The following is a 16,156-nucleotide window of genomic DNA, read 5'->3' as shown; positions in this document are numbered from 1 at the left end:
ATTTGGCCATGATATTTTGCACGGCAAAAAGGCAAAAACTGGCCACGTGACGTCATATGCGCGCGTGGTAAACACACGCAGTGCGTGGCTCTATAAATTGTTACAGGCATTCGAGAATCGAGAACGACGAAAATGTTTATGGAGATATATATCAGAAAGAAATGTCTTTCTGGTTGATTTTTGTGGACTAAAACATTAACTGTTAGTTTTTCCATCATGAAATCGCAGGATAACCGTCCGTCAAGCTGGTTGCCATTGAGTTCCCCAAAATTTGGCGTAGGTAATACCTGGGTGTCAGCTGCTCATTTTAAACTTCCGTATTTTGTTCGCTTATGTGAGGAATGAGCCCGTTTTTTTCTTTTAAATTAGCTATATACAACTTTGACGAGAATGGACAATACAGGCTTCCATTGGTACTTGGTGAAATGGTTAAAATAGTCGAAGAATGTGAAGGTTTGATTACATTAAAACGTTGCTAATTGATTTATATTTACTTATACCATGTTATGCAGAATAAACATTTCCCCGATGACAATTGTTATTGAAACACTAATTGTAAGGAATGCATTGTTGGAAGTATTGCCGTGAAGTGGAAAAAATTGGTTGATTAAAAAGTACCTGTTAATACCAGCCAAATAAAACAGAATATGTAATTCTAATATTTTTAACTGCTCGGCTAGGGTGGTATCGAGGCTATGTTGTTCGAAACAGTTGTATACAGGTGTGTTGATTTTACACTTTTTTCTTTTTGTTTTTATGTCACCTTCAGTTTTTTACTTCCTTGTCTTTTGACCTTTTTTGACCTTTTTTTTCTTTTGATATTAATATCATGCTTTTAATGATAACTTTAGGGCATCTTTCCAGCTTCCTTAATCCATCTAAAAGAGTGGAATGAGTCAAAGTAAGTCTAAATAACTAAATAGCAAATGAAATTTTGGAAATTTTTAACTTTTAACTATTCTTTCCTGCAGGATCGTGACAGTATACACTCCACAGAATATCCCCTTGTTCAGGAAATGACAATTGTGTTACGAGAATGGGGGATCAAGTTGAAACATCTGTACTTGGTAAAAAAAACTATAATTTTCAACAATTTAAGATCTGGAGTTTTGTGAAATTCTAAATACTTAAAATAGTTTCCAACAAACTCTTTAATGTTGTTGATTGGTCTGTCTTTATTTTTGAATTCATATTCCTCCTTCAGATCAAAAATCTCGAACTGTTTCACATGATTACCAAACAAATGGATGACCTCATGATGTGGAGAAAGCAAATTCTATCAGGAACTCTTCCCGGTGTAAGTCAACACAAACTTTACTTTTGTTGTAATTTTTCTCCATTTTCTTCAGTTTGTTCAAGTTTATTTTTCTCTTATGCAAGGATCGGATAAAGCAACTTAAACAAAAAGTCACAACATCCATTGACTATGGTAACAGGTAAAAGTAAAGTGTAATTATGTAATTCTCTGTAGAAATTCCTGAGTGGGATATGATAAGAACCTTTAAGATCCTGGATAAGATAAATTTTCAGACTTTATAGTATCTTATGTAAAATTTTCTCCAGGGATGAGTAAGTTATAAACTATGATTTATAGTCTTATGTTGGGAAATGAAGTAAATGAAAAATGCATTTATTTTCCTCCAATCAAAATCATAACAGAGTTCTTGGTCTTGATCTTGTTGTACGAGATGCAAATGGAAACATTCTCGACCCAGACACTACTGGAGTTATTGAACTTTACAGACGAGTATGTCTATTATTTCTCTTCAGAAAAAATTGCTTATTTAATCTTATTTAACATATGATGCAATTCTGTTTTTCAGCATAACTCTACACAAACTCGAATATCAGAGAAGGTAGTTTATCTTACTAAGAATTTTTTGTGAAGACCATACCATTACTCATTCGTGCTTTTTTCATGTCTTGTTTTCCTTAGGAAAATCGTACAAGTTTTCCAGAAGTTCGTTTTTACCATAACCAGATACTTTCCCTCTACGTCTCCCAAATAGTTGCTGTTTGTCATATTGGTGAAGATGCTGAAGTGTTTGTATCATTGTATGAACCACCAGGACCAAATGGGAAGGAAGGTAGATTTATAAGGTAATAAATATTAGTACTCAACATCTCAATATTATAATTGACCTATGAGAATGTTGGATTTATTTCTCCAATGTACATAAAGCGTCATCATTTAGTGAACATTTGTTATTGCTAAAACAACAATCATGTAAGCCACGCGAGACACCACGAATGTATTACGTCATTTATAAACTTCTAGGGACGATTGTATAAAATGCAGTTAACTTTAGCTGTGCACTGACTACCGTGGTTAACTCCCTAACTGCGTTACACAAAGCTTTGTGAAAAAGCACAATGATCTTTTTGCTACAGTTAGCGGTTACTACTTTTTTTATTCAACTAAGCTAACTGCATGGTTGACTTTATTGAACAATTTTCAATCACAAAATGAATAGTTGAAAAGTAGTTAAGAGCTTTGTTCAACCGGCCCTAGACTCTAATGAATGTTTATATTTTCTTATAGTGAGCATTATATGATCGCATGGGATAAAAGGGGATTGCCAAAAGACATTAATAGGATTGATAACACTTGCTGCCTATTCACGGTAATTCGTTGTTACGAAACAATATGTCTTTGGTTGAAATTAATTTTACATGTTTGTAAATGTAGATCGTCCAGGTTGGTATAGTCCTGAAAAGGACTGTTTTTGTTGTTGTTGACTGACGTTTACTCCTCATTTGACTCTGAAGATGACTACCGCTAAGGTTGTCGAAACGTCAGTCAACAACAACAAAAACAGTCCTTCTCAGGACTATACGAACCTGGACGATCTACATCTAACAAACATGTAACGATACTCCCGGGTTCAAACCATTTACTTTATTAATTTTACAAGTTATTCAAACATAACGTGTTTTTCTCAATGCTGTAAATAACATTAGAGAAGTTGTATAAAGAACTTAACTGTTACGGCAATTTGTCGCAAAAATACTTCACTGTCGTTTAATTTTTCTTTTTTTCAGGATCTCGGTAGCAGGGAACTGGAAAGAGATAAGATTTACATTGTCTGTTTAATTGTCAGAATAGGTGAATAATTTATTGAGAATTAATTTAACATGACTGCGATGATATTTATGTTTCAAAAACTGTTTCGAAAGCTGTAGACATACATGGTTTTTGTATAATCCATCATGCAGGTCGCTTAGAACTGAAAGACGTCAACAGTAAAAAGGCAAAACTTACCACAGACTTACGTCGACCGTTTGCCGTTGCCGGTGAGAAGAATTATACAAAAATCTTAGCTAGCAGTCTCTTGTTGTTTTCACTTCTGATTATTGTCAAATCTGTCACAGGAACTATTGCAAATAAATTTTAAATTTTAATAGTTATGGATGTGACGCATATTATTCAAAAAAACATCGAGCTTGATGATGAAGAAGAGCGTTTCCTTCCATTACAAATGTACGTTGATTTGATGAATTTAAAATATTACCAAATATCATCAAGTATGGATGGTTTTCATGCTATTCGTCTTACGTACGAAGATATAGTTCTTAAAATCGAAGAACTCCCTTGCAATTGATTGTCGACTCGTCTAAGAGTTCCATTGCAATGAATAGTTTAGCTAGCGGCCGTGTAATGTTCGTATGCCATGTAATCTTTAATTTGTGTACAACCTCAAAGGCTGTGGTAGTCTTATAAAGATTTGATTTTCTTAGGGTCGACAATAACACAGAATATTTTCATCAATGGATTACAAGAGCGATCGCTCGATATAATAGCGGTGGAGACAATCTCAACAAAGGTCTAGGTATGGTAAAATAAGAAGATTTCTGTCGACAGAGTAATGTTGATAAATGTTTACATATATGCGAAGATATTTCGTTGTATCTTTTAAAGGTGTGTCACTTTCTCTCAGATTACTACGAGGCGATAAAGATCAGGTACAAAGTTTGTTTTTAAAACTTTTTATCTTCAAAAGCATAACCCTTAACTTTCTTTCTGAATGATAATTTTTAGGTTGCTCAAAGCTATCCTGACTTAGTTAATTCAACAACTTCCATTGCAAGAAAACTTGGATTTCCCGAAGTCATTATGCCCGGTAAGTGAATACAACCTTTTGATGATTTTGTCCGGTAAGTGAATGCAACCTTTTAGTCATTTTACCCGATACGTGTTCAGTACCATGTACGGTGCCCTACGTCATTACCCCGTAGTTCTTTATCTCATCTAGTTTTAGTCATCAAATTGAATATTTTATTTCATAAAAAATGACATCATAAAAAATGACATCATTTTAGGTGATCCACGTAATGATATGTTCATTGGTATTGTATCGGGAAAGTTCGATAAAGGTATAAGTATATCACTCCAGATTACTTATGGTTCAAGTGTAATTATCTAATTCATTGTGTGTATTTCTCAGGATAAAAAAGCCCATAAGAATATTGAGATGATTATGCGTGTTTGCGACCAGTCTGGAAAAGTTATACCGGTACGAACTAATGAACAAAATAACACCGGGCTCAGGGTGTTTTATGTTTTGTTTGAACTTCATGTAAGATATCCAAATTCTCTATCCATTTCTTTACAGAATGTTATAAGCCTGGGCACTGGTGAATCTTTACGGAGTGAATATCGTAGCTGTGTTTACCGTCATTCTTTGACACCAGAATGGCAAGAAACTGTGAAGGTATAATTCATACAACATTTATTTCTTCTAGAAGAATTAGGTTTATATTTTGTTATTTTTTATATAAACAGCTTGTTATTCCTATCCAAATATTCTATTCGTCGCATCTGACATTTTCCTTCAAACATCGCTCATCAAAATTTGGTAAGTTGTGATCAAAGTTATTATTGAAATATTACGTATAAGAAGGAAATTGACAGTTGACAATTCTGTAAGCAAGATTATGTATAATAATATAAGTACATAAAAGATAAAAGTTTCTCCTGATTTTAAATGATTTTTATTGAGCTTTCGACTCGTAACTTCTCCAAGCTAAAAGCACGTGTAAATAAATAATATCCTCATTCTGATGAAGGCTCGAAACAACGAGTCGAAAGCTCAATAAAAATCATTTAAAATCCGGAGAAACTTTTATCTTTTATGTATTAAATGCCTGGATTACCAATTTTCAAACTTAATAATATAAGTATATATTTTTTATAAAATACCCTAGATAAAGACAAAGGTCTGAATATAACCAACTTTGCTTATGTTCGATTAATGAACTTAAAAGATGGCACAACATTATTGGATGGCATTCACGATTTGGTTGTTTACAAGGTAGTAAACATAAAAACCACTCTCTGTATTGAAATTATTCCTTTTTACTTAGATTCATCGTACTTGTCAACATTTTACAATGCATGCTTGCCTAAAGGGCAAAGTCATTATCTCCTAAGGAAGTAAAAGTTTTGTTCCGTTTGTAGTGTAACACGAGGGAAATCAAAGATAACAGTTACTTTAAACTACCGTCATTGAAAAAGGAACTACATCATCACCCCACTGAAACTTCAAGTAAAGATAAAGCCCTTCGTGAAGGACAACTGACTCATAGTCCTAAGGAATCATTTCAGATAACGTCGTTGCTATGTTCAACAAAATTAACTCAGAACGGTGCGTACGTGTCTTCGCAGGGAGGGAGGGGGGGGAGAGTAGGATTATTGAATAATGAATTACATTTTCTATGATTATGTCACTCGTAATGTTTGTTTATATAATTTTAACTTAACAAATTGCGTCCAATCTCCCCACCCTCTGAAAACATCGACATTTTCTTATTAATACATTGATATAACAATGATAGTGACAATTACCCTATTGCCTCATAATTGTAGTACATCTTCTTGGTCTTTTAAAATGGAAATCGCAAAACGAGAAACTTCGCGGCATTTTGCAGCAAGTGACCAACGTGAAGGGGAAGAAATCGTCAAAGTATAAATTGATCTTCTTTAAAAGTCGCTTTTGTGTTACAAGCGTTGTCATTGGAATTTTTGCATCTTCAATAAAAAAGTGCATTTCCATTATAGTTTCTTCAAGATATTTTCGACGCATTATTTGCCATCCTCATGGAAAGCCCAGATAAATATGGACAACTTGTGTTTGACGATTTGGTAAATATCGATCACTTTGTTTTTTGGAAGCTATTGAGTCGTATGAGTGTTAATACCGAGGGTCATGTGTTTTACATGACCAATCAGAATACACATTTTATTTTAAAGGTATTTGTAATCAATCTGCTGGCAGACAAAAAGTATTCACATTTCAGACCTGTTCTCGACGCCTATATTGCTGAATTGTTCTCAGCAGCGAGGGCCTACGAGTAAGTGCTATGTTTTAAAAATTTGGCCAAGCACATTTTGATCCTTGCTGATCTTCGTTTATCATTTAGTACCCTTATAAAAGTATTGTCAGAATATGTCATGATCATAACTCATGGTAAATCAGTGACACTTGCTCCTGCTGAAAATGATACTATCTTCAAAACTATGAAAGCAAGTTTTCAATTATCCTACTCTATCATCTTTTGTTGTCCTACTATATCATCTTCTCTTTCTCTCTGTAGGCGCTAGAATATATTTTCAAGCTAATTGTTCAATCCAGACGTTTATTTGAACGGTACTTTACGTAAATCTGTTTGTTTGACTTAATCAGTTGTGTTACATGAAGTAATTCCATTTGACTGACCCGAATTGAGAGAATGGTAATTTCTGTTATTCAGAACTTCTATCGACTCGCAGACCGAGAAGTTTCATCGGGATATGGACACACTGTTTCAAGTGTTAATTCTTATGATGGCTGACCAACGGAGTGATACGTTAAAAGTTCAGGTTTGTTTTGATTAGTTCACGAAATGCTTTTTGTCTGTGATGTTGAGCTCAACATGGCGCTCAGCAATGAACTTAAGTAAAGAACCAATCAAAAGACAGGAATTTGAGAAGTTTGTTGAAGCAAAGATTTGTTGTGTGAGGCATTTGGTTTGTGGGACAGAAATCTGTGATTATTTCCATTTCATTTCTTAATAAACGCTTGATTATTTTACACGGTCATTTTATTTGTGTTTTCTCTGCGTCGAAAAGCTTTTTTTCATGTTTGTTTATGTATGATTATTGGATCATTTAGGGTCAAGCATTGAAGAATATTCCTACAATTTTTGGTCACGCTCTCAAAGTGTACGATCCAGTTCGTCTTGGGTAAGACATATTTTTTTGAAAACCGTTCGTAGCAATTGTACTTAAATACCCCTTCCCTTCCCTTTCATGATCTTTTTCGTTTTTCTTTTCCTTACACGATTTAGTTTTACGCAACATTTCCCTGCCTGTATGTTCTCTATTATACACAAAATTCTTGTGTCTACATTATACTAAATGTACACAACGTTCCCCTGCCTATATGTTCTTTATTATACACAAAATTCTTGTGTCTACATTATACTAAATGTACACAACGTTTCCCTGCTTGTATGTTCTTTATTATACACAAAATTCTTGTGTCTACATTATATTAAATGTACACAACGTTCCCCTGCTTGTATGATATTTATTGTATGCAAAGTTCCTGTGTCTACATTATACTAAATGTACACAACATTCCCCTGCCTGTGGAATTAAATATTTTCCTTGTTTATTCCACAGAGAATTTGCTCGTGATTTTATTTTGAGCATCCCCCCTGGACGTCTTAGTTCACAAAGGCTTACTTGTATGTATGATATGGTAAAGACAGAACTTTTTGAGAATGAAGGTTTGCTAATTGGTCTTTATGCAATATTGTTTGTATTTATGACTTTGTGTGAATCATGACAATTCTAGACGACAATTGTCGATTTTTTAACAGTTTCCAGACGAATTACGCTAGCGATGTTTACGAAAGAGTTAGTGCCTTACCTTAAAAGTGAATCAGAACTGAAAGTTTGTGTGGATATCATATCTGATCTTCTTGTCACATTGAACAGAAATGATGTGGTCGGTTTACTTTGAACTTTAAAACCTTTGATGTTACTTCATGTAGTCATAAATATTCCTGTTATCATTTCGTTGTTACAGGGTCAAACATTTGACGACGTTAACCAGGTTGCAATTGAATTGTTATTCCCCATTCTCAAAACTGTCATTCGTATCGATAGAGTTTTGCCTTGTGCGGTAAGCTGAAGTTTGTCCATTTTGATTTCCATCGCCGCTCATCCTCTCATGAAATACTTCATTTAGGTGAAATATTTTGCCTGTTTTGTTTCGTTACTTCGTTTGATGACCGTAGCCCACTTTGACAGATTTGTCGTCTCATTTACTGATCGAGAGAAGTTTACGGTTAGTACACATTTTCGTGTTTGTTCTTTTATCTTTAGGTATAAAATCATTTGTGTTGCCTTTGTGATTATATTGAAACTCTGATTATACCAAACTTGACTCTTTCCTTAAGCATTTACCTGCGTGCAGCTCGTTAAACATACCATAGCATTCACAACACCCGTGTGTTGCTATCTTACTCCTGTTTTCAAAACCATTATTTAGGCAATGAGCGTTTGAACTTCCATCGAGTGGTTGTATTTAGATTAGAAAAGCTACCACAGAATAGTTTTGAAATGAAATGCGAAATTCTAACCTCAAAGTCTTCATTTTTTTACGTTTAGGACTTTCTCATCTCTCTTTTCATGCATTTTCGAGATGTGATCGCAAACAGTGTTTATCAAAAGGACTGGATCACAATGATTATGGTGCAAAATAAGTATGTTATTGTAATAAAGACGCTCTTCACAATATTTTATGGAGTATGTTTGATATGACAAGTATAATGTTTTCATTAGGGTTATTGTCAAGACTTTAGATTATTTTTCCAATGCCCTGGAGCTCAATTACTTAGATCAAGAAAAATTTAGTATTCAGGTATTTCTCAGGAAAGATTTCAATTGTTTGATTAAAATGTTATGAGAACCACAATCTCCTATAGTCTTTGTGTTCTGTTTTATAGCTGTGGACGAGTTTCTTTGAATTGTCTGTGTCGTTCATCACTCAAGCACCTTTAAATCTTGAGAGCTTTACCGAGACAAAGCAAACTAAAATACTCTCAAAGTATGTTTAACATTACGTATGCATGACGAGCAATCCTGGCGTGCATAATGATCAAATATTATTTAAGCTTAAACCTAGGCATAATCAGTAAATTATTTGGGGGGAAGCTCTCAATGATTCAGTTCAATATTTGACCTTTTTTGCGATACGTTCCTGTTATGTGACTATTGTGCTGAGTACATGAAACCAAGGCTGCCTTTAGGTAAACATTTCTATAATTGCATGAAACCAAGTTTATTCTTTATTTTATACACGTGTTCTAGCTTAATGTCTTAGTTAACTTTCTTTTTGACCTACGTTGAAAAATTGCAATCAGTTGAATTGCCGCGTTGAAAGTTTGGCAGGGGGGGCTGGCCTTCTAGTTGTATTTAGTTGAAAAGATGTCACCTACTTAAATATTTTCTTTATCACAGATATGGAGACATGAGAAAAAGTGTGGCTTTGAAAATACGCGACATGTGGCAGAAGTTAGGTATGAGTAAAGAACTTAGGAATGAGCGAAATGTTTGATTTTGTATCTTGTTTCTAGCGCTTATGTTTTGACTTCAATATAACATATATAGGTGGATATAAAACGAAGTTTATTCCTCAACTTGTTGGATCATTCTTGGAAATGACTTTGATTCCAGAAGACGGTGAGTCGATGAGCAAAAAATTTCAGAGAATCTTTAGTTTCGTACATTGCCAATGTTTACAATCTTCTTTTAGAGATACGTCGAGATACAATACCTATCTTTTTTGATATGATCATTTGTGAAAACAATGCAAAAGGAGGCTTTCGTGAGGTAAGACTTCTCCTAGAAGTTGATTTAACGTTTTTGCTCAACAACACTTCTCGAGGTATTCTTTTCAAGTCACCTAACCATTAAGAAATGTTTCTTATGTTGTGTTAGACTTCATGTCACACGAAATGATTTAAAAACGACTTAAAAAACCAACAGAACAATTTTAATACAAAAAGAAACGGATTATACATGTCATAATTCATGGATTATCTTAAGTTTTACTTATTTAAACCAATCATCGTGTATACAGCTTCAGATGATCATGTGAACATGCCATAATTCATGGATTATCTTAAGTTTTACTTATTTAAACCAATCATCGTGTATACAGCTACAGATGATCATGTGAACATGCCATAATTCATGGATTATCTTAAGTTTTACTTATTTAAACCAATCATCGTGTATACAGCTTCAGATGATCATGTGAACATGCCATAATTCATGGATTATCTTAAGTTTTACTTATTTAAACCAATCATCGTGTATACAGCTTCAGATGATCATGTGAACATGCCATAATTCATGGATTATCTTAAGTTTTACTTATTTAAATCAATCATCGTGTATACAGCTACAGATGATCATGTCAATATGCCATAATTCATGGATTATCTTAAGTTTTACTTATTTAAACCAATCATCGTGTATACAGCTACAGATGATCATGTGAACATGCCATAATTCATGGATTATTCCAAGATTACATAATGAAAATTTTAGATTGAAAACGAAATCATTCAAAAACTGGATGTAATTTTGGAAAGTGGTCGAGGAGATGAAAATTACAAGATTTTGTTTGGTCAAATGTGAGTTCCATTAAAGTTCAAAACAAATTTCTTCTCTATTCACAACTCACAAGGCAATGCTAAGTACACCTGTGTTCTTACATCAAGTATCGTTATATTTGTGAAAGAAACGTTTCAAACCCCTACGTAAAATACAACCACTTTTTCTATTTTCTATTTTTGCTAGTTTTAAGATTGAATTTAATGCAAACAAGAGAATATAATGTCCGTGTTTTACATCTTTAGCCTTACAAGTCTTTTCTCGGTGAATCCCAAATTGTGTCAAGTCGGTAAAAAATTTGTTCACACGATCACAACATTGCTGGAAAAACTCCTCGATTACAGGACCGTTTTGGCTAGCGATGACAGCCTTGACAACAGAATGAGTTGTATTGTCAATCTTTTGGTGAGTGACGTGATTAGTTAAACATCCCATTGTATCTCTTACCTTCCCATTTTATCTCTTGCTTTCTTTAACTTGTTCTTTTCTGGCTAATAATGCTTTCTTCTTGTAGAACTTTTACAAAGAAATCAAACGTAATGAAATGTATATACGGTAAGATAGATGATTTGAATCTATATAGGTGGAATTTTATGGATATTAGTTGTACCTTGAGCGGTATTATCGAGATATTTTCCACATTTTTCTGCACAAACTTCATTTCTATTTCTTCAGTTATTTGTACAAACTTTACGATCTTCATGTGCGAGTGGAGAATTACACAGAGGCTGCATTTACTCTACTTTTACATGCTGATATTCTCAAGGTGAGAAACACCAAGGGACGTTGCAACCTTGGTACCCTAGAGGACTAGGGGAAGAAATATTTTTCATCTTAGTGTTAGCAGCGATTGCCTTCAAAGAAATGGACTAATCTGAGACTCGAACAAATAAGTGCTCGTAGCTCCTAATTGTTTTTAACTCTGATTGTGAATAATAAGAACTGTGCTTCAAAAATGTGATATGTTCTCTTCTGGCAAAGTGTGAACGTTTTCATTCTAACGATGTTGCAGTGGACGGACGATCCCATAAGCATCGATGATCATGGTAAATTTCAAGCGGAAACACAGCGGGGAATGAAAGAAAACTTGTTCAAGGAAATTATTAAGCTTTTCGATAAAGGAAAGGTAACATGTATTCATCAATTGATGATTCATGATTATTCAAATAAATATTATTTTGAATAGAGTAAATTATAAGCAGTTTTCATGAAATATGTTGTAGCTCTGTGGCTTTAAAACTAGCTTGTGTATCTTCTGTGATATAGACTTGGGAAGAGGCGATAAAGTATTGTAAACAATTGGCTGACCAATATGAACGCGAAACATTTCAATATATGGAACTTGGTGAAATATTAGTAAGTTGATTGGACTTTTCTAGTATGTTAATATACAACAAAGACAAAATAATCTTCCTTATGTAATAATAATTAAGATATTCGTAAAAATACCGTGTTATATTTTTCCAGAGAAAGGAGGCACAATTCTTTGATAACATCGTGAAGCAATTACGGGCAGAATCCTCATATTTCCGAGTGGGATTTTATGGTCAAGGATTTCCCTCATTCCTTCGGGTATTCTTATTCATTTTGTGATTTGTTTGTTTTATGAGAGAAACAACTAAAGATTTATTGTGTGTAGAATAAGGAGTTCATTTACCGAGGCAAAGATTACGAGCAAGTCGGAGATTTTACTGTGAGAGTTCAGAATAACTTTCCAACAGCTCAAGTATGTTTTGACTTTATTTTGCTTTTCTTTTATTCTGTGAGTGCTTGACAATATGTTTAAGTTGTATTCTTTACCGTGATGTTGTCGTTTTTTCCCCATCAAAATTTCTCCTTCCTTAGCTTATGACGAAGCTGACGCCTCCTGGTGAAGATATCAAAAATTCCAACGAGCAATGTATCTTTTTATACTTTGTTATATGAGTGACTAACTCAAACTATCGTCATATTCAATAAATTACATATCACATTCGTATAGATTTTTTGATATATATTCGTATAGATAAATTGACAGATCATATTCGTATACCTTTTAGATTTGGACAAACTGTGCAGTCTTTTAGACAGGCCGTAGTTTTCTTTTTAATGTGAGTGTTGAAGACTGTGAGGATTGGTGTAAATTCACTTTAAAACATTGGAGGAGTGCGTCCTATATTCCTTTTAATTTGTTTCGGGCGATGATTTACGTTTCTTCAAAGATTGCTTGAACTCCGTTTATGTATTATAAAAGTCAATAATTTGTAGATTGGATTGTAGCATTTCTAACTACTGCTATAAAAAATGGTTGATATCGTGAAAGATATCAGATTATCAAGAATCTATCAATTAAATATATGTATTTATGGTTAAAAGCAGTGTTTGTTTCAAACTTTGCTCCAACCTTTGATCTCCTAATTTTCATTTATTTATCTATTGAAATATCTGTTATGTTTATCTATTTCATTTTGGTTTTACCTTAACCTAACCTGAAAGATCTTCAGATCAACTTAGTTGATCCCATACCAATTGAAAGACGTAAATACCAAGGAAAGGTTGTTTCTGAAAAGATAACTCAGTAAGCATAGCTTCTACTTTAGCATAGATCGTTCTACATCTGCCACATTGACTAAATTTGCGATTTTTCTGCTTGTTTATAGATTTTATGAACGAAATGAGGTAAACCAGTTCAAGTACGATCGACCTTTTCACAGAGGAGAAAAGGATAAAAGCTCAGAATTTGCTGTAAGATGCTTTTCTTTTATGACACATTCTCTATTCGTCTGAATATAATGTGTTTTTTGTGTCATCCTAGACATTATGGCTGGAAAGAACGTGTTTACAAACAAAATACAGATTTCCGGGCATTCTTTGTTGGTTCGAGGTCACTCATATATCTCGGGTAAGTCCAAAGTGATTTTTCTAATCCACGGATTTTTTGTTCTCTCTGATTTGAAGTCTCTGCGTTTTAATTTCAGCATGAAATTTCACCAATCAACGTGGCTCTGGAAACGATGCAACAGAAAAATCAGGAATTAAAGACGCTCATCTCCAGATATAGGAAGAATAATCAACAAAACATCAATCCGTTAAGTATGGCTTTGAATGGAGTCATTGACGCTGCTGTGATGGGCGGAATAGCGAACTATACCAAAGTAAGTATGCTATCGAAATGCTATGAACTTATTTGCATGTTGTCCAAACGCTGGTTCTTCTGAAGATTTAAATTGGATACCATAACTACAGGAAGAAAAAAAGTTGTACGAACGTCAATTTTTTTCCAAATCGAAGTAATTAAAGAATCATTTTAACTAAACAACCTTTGTTTTGTTCTTTTCTAGGCGTTTCTCACGAATGAATTCTTAGCACAAAATCCCAATGATGCCCACAATGTTGATAATTTAAAGAAATTAATGGGAAATCAGGTTGATTCATTTTACTTTGTAGCGTTGATCAAAACAACTACAACTATTTTCTTTTCAACTTTTTAGTATGAAATACTTAAAGATGGCATGAGCGTGCATAACAATCTGGTGACAGATGCTCTTCGTCCGTTCCATCAAAATCTCGAGAAACGATTCTCGGATCTAATGGCTCTCATCCCGAAGGCATCACGACAACGAGCGAGGGAAAGGGTAATGTCCTTTTCCCTTCAAATCGTTTGAGAGTCAATGCTCATTGATTTGTATTCTATAGTATTCAAGTGTAAGGGACAGAACAGTCCAGAGAAATTCATCAGGTGGACCAGTACGAAGTAGAACGATGGTAGCAAATCGGAGCACAGTCATTATTGGAAATGGACTGGGACCTATACCTGATGGGTAACTACTGTTTACTTCATGTAGGAACGACGATTATCGGTCAGATTTACTTTTCGAGGAACCTCAACCATGTTTTTACTCAAATGTTGCTTTTTTGATACTGCAGACTACCTCCATCACTTCCTGATAAGCATATGTCAATGAATCCAGCGGGCGCTCCACCTTTACCAAGGCGATCAATTGCCATTAATGGAGTAAGTTTACGCTGAAAATGTTCATCACTAAACTATTTTCTAATTGCCAAGAAAGTTCATCATTACATGTTTGTAAATGTAGATCGTCTAGGTTAATATAGTCCTGAGAAGGACTGTTTTTGTTGTTGTTGACTGACGTTTCGACAGCCTTAGCGGTAGTTGACTCCGAAGATGACTACCGCTAAGGTTGTCGAAACGTCAGTCAACAACAACGAAAATAGTCCTTCTCAGGACTTTACTAACCTTGACGAACTATATCAACAAACATGTAACGATACTCCGGGCTCAAACCATTTACTTTAAAGTTCATTTACTTTAAAGTTCATCATTCTTATACGTAGCAAAGTCTTAGCATTGGACCTTTATATTCAGTATAAAGTACTACATCATTAATACACTTTAGAAAGACGTACAATGATGTACTTTGACGTACAATGATGTACTTTATCAAACATTTTTACTGTCTAGTCGCCACCTTTACGGACAGCCGAGCTGGATCAATCACCACCGCCAACACCAAAGCGAACTAACACGATGTCCGTAGCTGCTGATGCCAATTTTACCAAGAATACAACCCAGTCAAATGCTAAAAATGCAACAATGCCTGACAATTCTGAGGTGAGTTATTGATTAATTGTGAACTGGCAGTTTGATTACTTTTACAAACAGGTGAAAATTTAGAGTTTTTTTTATTTTTGTGCTCACTGCACTTTATTCATGAGATTGTGATGATTATTATACTCATATTTGAAAACGTTTGGAATTTTTTATAGATTCCACCGCCAAGGCCCCCGAAAACTCGACATAATTGAATCAATTTTTTTGCAATTGATTACGTAATATTTTATATGAATATTTTTGATCAAACTTTTTTATCTCAAAACTTCTCGAGGTCTTTGTATAATACCTATCTTCATGACTTCGACTGCATAAAGTATAACAAACACCTCGTGAAAATATAACAAGGACTCGTAAAATTTTTATAAAAACATAGGGCAACAACTAGCAGATAATATCACAGCTATGGGATGATTAATTTTGATAATAAATTGTGTTATTTGTAGAAACGTCTCACTTTCTCAAAGTGCTTCCGATTATGCCAGCGCACGCGCTATTGTTTGCTGCTTCACAATGACCAGCGTTATTTTTTTCAGCGCTAGTACAACATAACTCACATGTTCAATTATAGTTTGTCACGGTTGCAATGGTGGATTTTTTATGTCATGCTCTCATCGGTACCTTGTTTTCAGTTATTCGTCTCCATTCTTTTATTAAATAATGATAAAAATACTTTAATTTCATTTTTCGTATGATTTGGAGAATTTTCATGGCTTTTTCTGACCTTACACTCAGGCCTCAGCTTATCTTTATTTGACTTTGCCAACCTCATCCTTGCTAACACGTCACTGGTCCTCTCCCCGTACTAAATGACAGTTAAATTGTTAAACTGAGTATAGTTAGTAAACTTTCGGTATTTAGGAGTTTTGTTGGTG

The 16,156-nt window shown here is 34.2% G+C and overlaps 1 protein-coding gene across 1 annotated transcript; it reads left to right on the top strand.

Moving 5' to 3' along the window:
- The first annotated feature begins 73 nt into the window (after positions 1-73).
- LOC124443841 (dedicator of cytokinesis protein 1-like) lies at positions 74-15,726 on the top strand. The gene is given in 60 exon segments (XM_046994379.1): positions 74-280; positions 370-453; positions 681-721; positions 852-898; positions 968-1,067; positions 1,205-1,297; positions 1,381-1,436; positions 1,660-1,747; positions 1,824-1,856; positions 1,937-2,100; positions 2,543-2,624; positions 3,043-3,106; positions 3,217-3,294; positions 3,406-3,481; positions 3,739-3,830; positions 3,920-3,963; positions 4,040-4,121; positions 4,321-4,376; positions 4,446-4,514; positions 4,614-4,712; positions 4,784-4,856; positions 5,206-5,312; positions 5,459-5,645; positions 5,867-5,947; positions 5,950-5,963; positions 6,059-6,142; positions 6,251-6,351; positions 6,421-6,523; positions 6,595-6,647; positions 6,751-6,859; positions 7,152-7,222; positions 7,664-7,770; positions 7,864-7,991; positions 8,073-8,168; positions 8,235-8,333; positions 8,657-8,751; positions 8,831-8,909; positions 8,995-9,095; positions 9,509-9,567; positions 9,659-9,730; positions 9,804-9,880; positions 10,604-10,689; positions 10,915-11,074; positions 11,184-11,224; positions 11,345-11,435; positions 11,682-11,795; positions 11,936-12,025; positions 12,137-12,241; positions 12,309-12,395; positions 12,515-12,569; positions 13,145-13,226; positions 13,309-13,393; positions 13,464-13,550; positions 13,627-13,803; positions 13,990-14,073; positions 14,140-14,283; positions 14,345-14,469; positions 14,576-14,663; positions 15,132-15,281; positions 15,437-15,726. Coding segments are annotated over 60 exon segments (5,298 nt in total). The 5' UTR covers positions 74-216; the 3' UTR covers positions 15,476-15,726.
- Positions 15,727-16,156: the final 430 nt, after the last annotated feature.

The sequence above is a fragment of the Xenia sp. Carnegie-2017 genome, unplaced genomic scaffold (genome assembly GCF_021976095.1).
Source record: "Xenia sp. Carnegie-2017 unplaced genomic scaffold, XeniaSp_v1 HiC_scaffold_21, whole genome shotgun sequence".
Taxonomy (NCBI): Eukaryota; Metazoa; Cnidaria; class Anthozoa; order Malacalcyonacea; family Xeniidae; genus Xenia; species Xenia sp. Carnegie-2017.
This window is presented reverse-complemented; position numbering and strand designations above follow the sequence as displayed.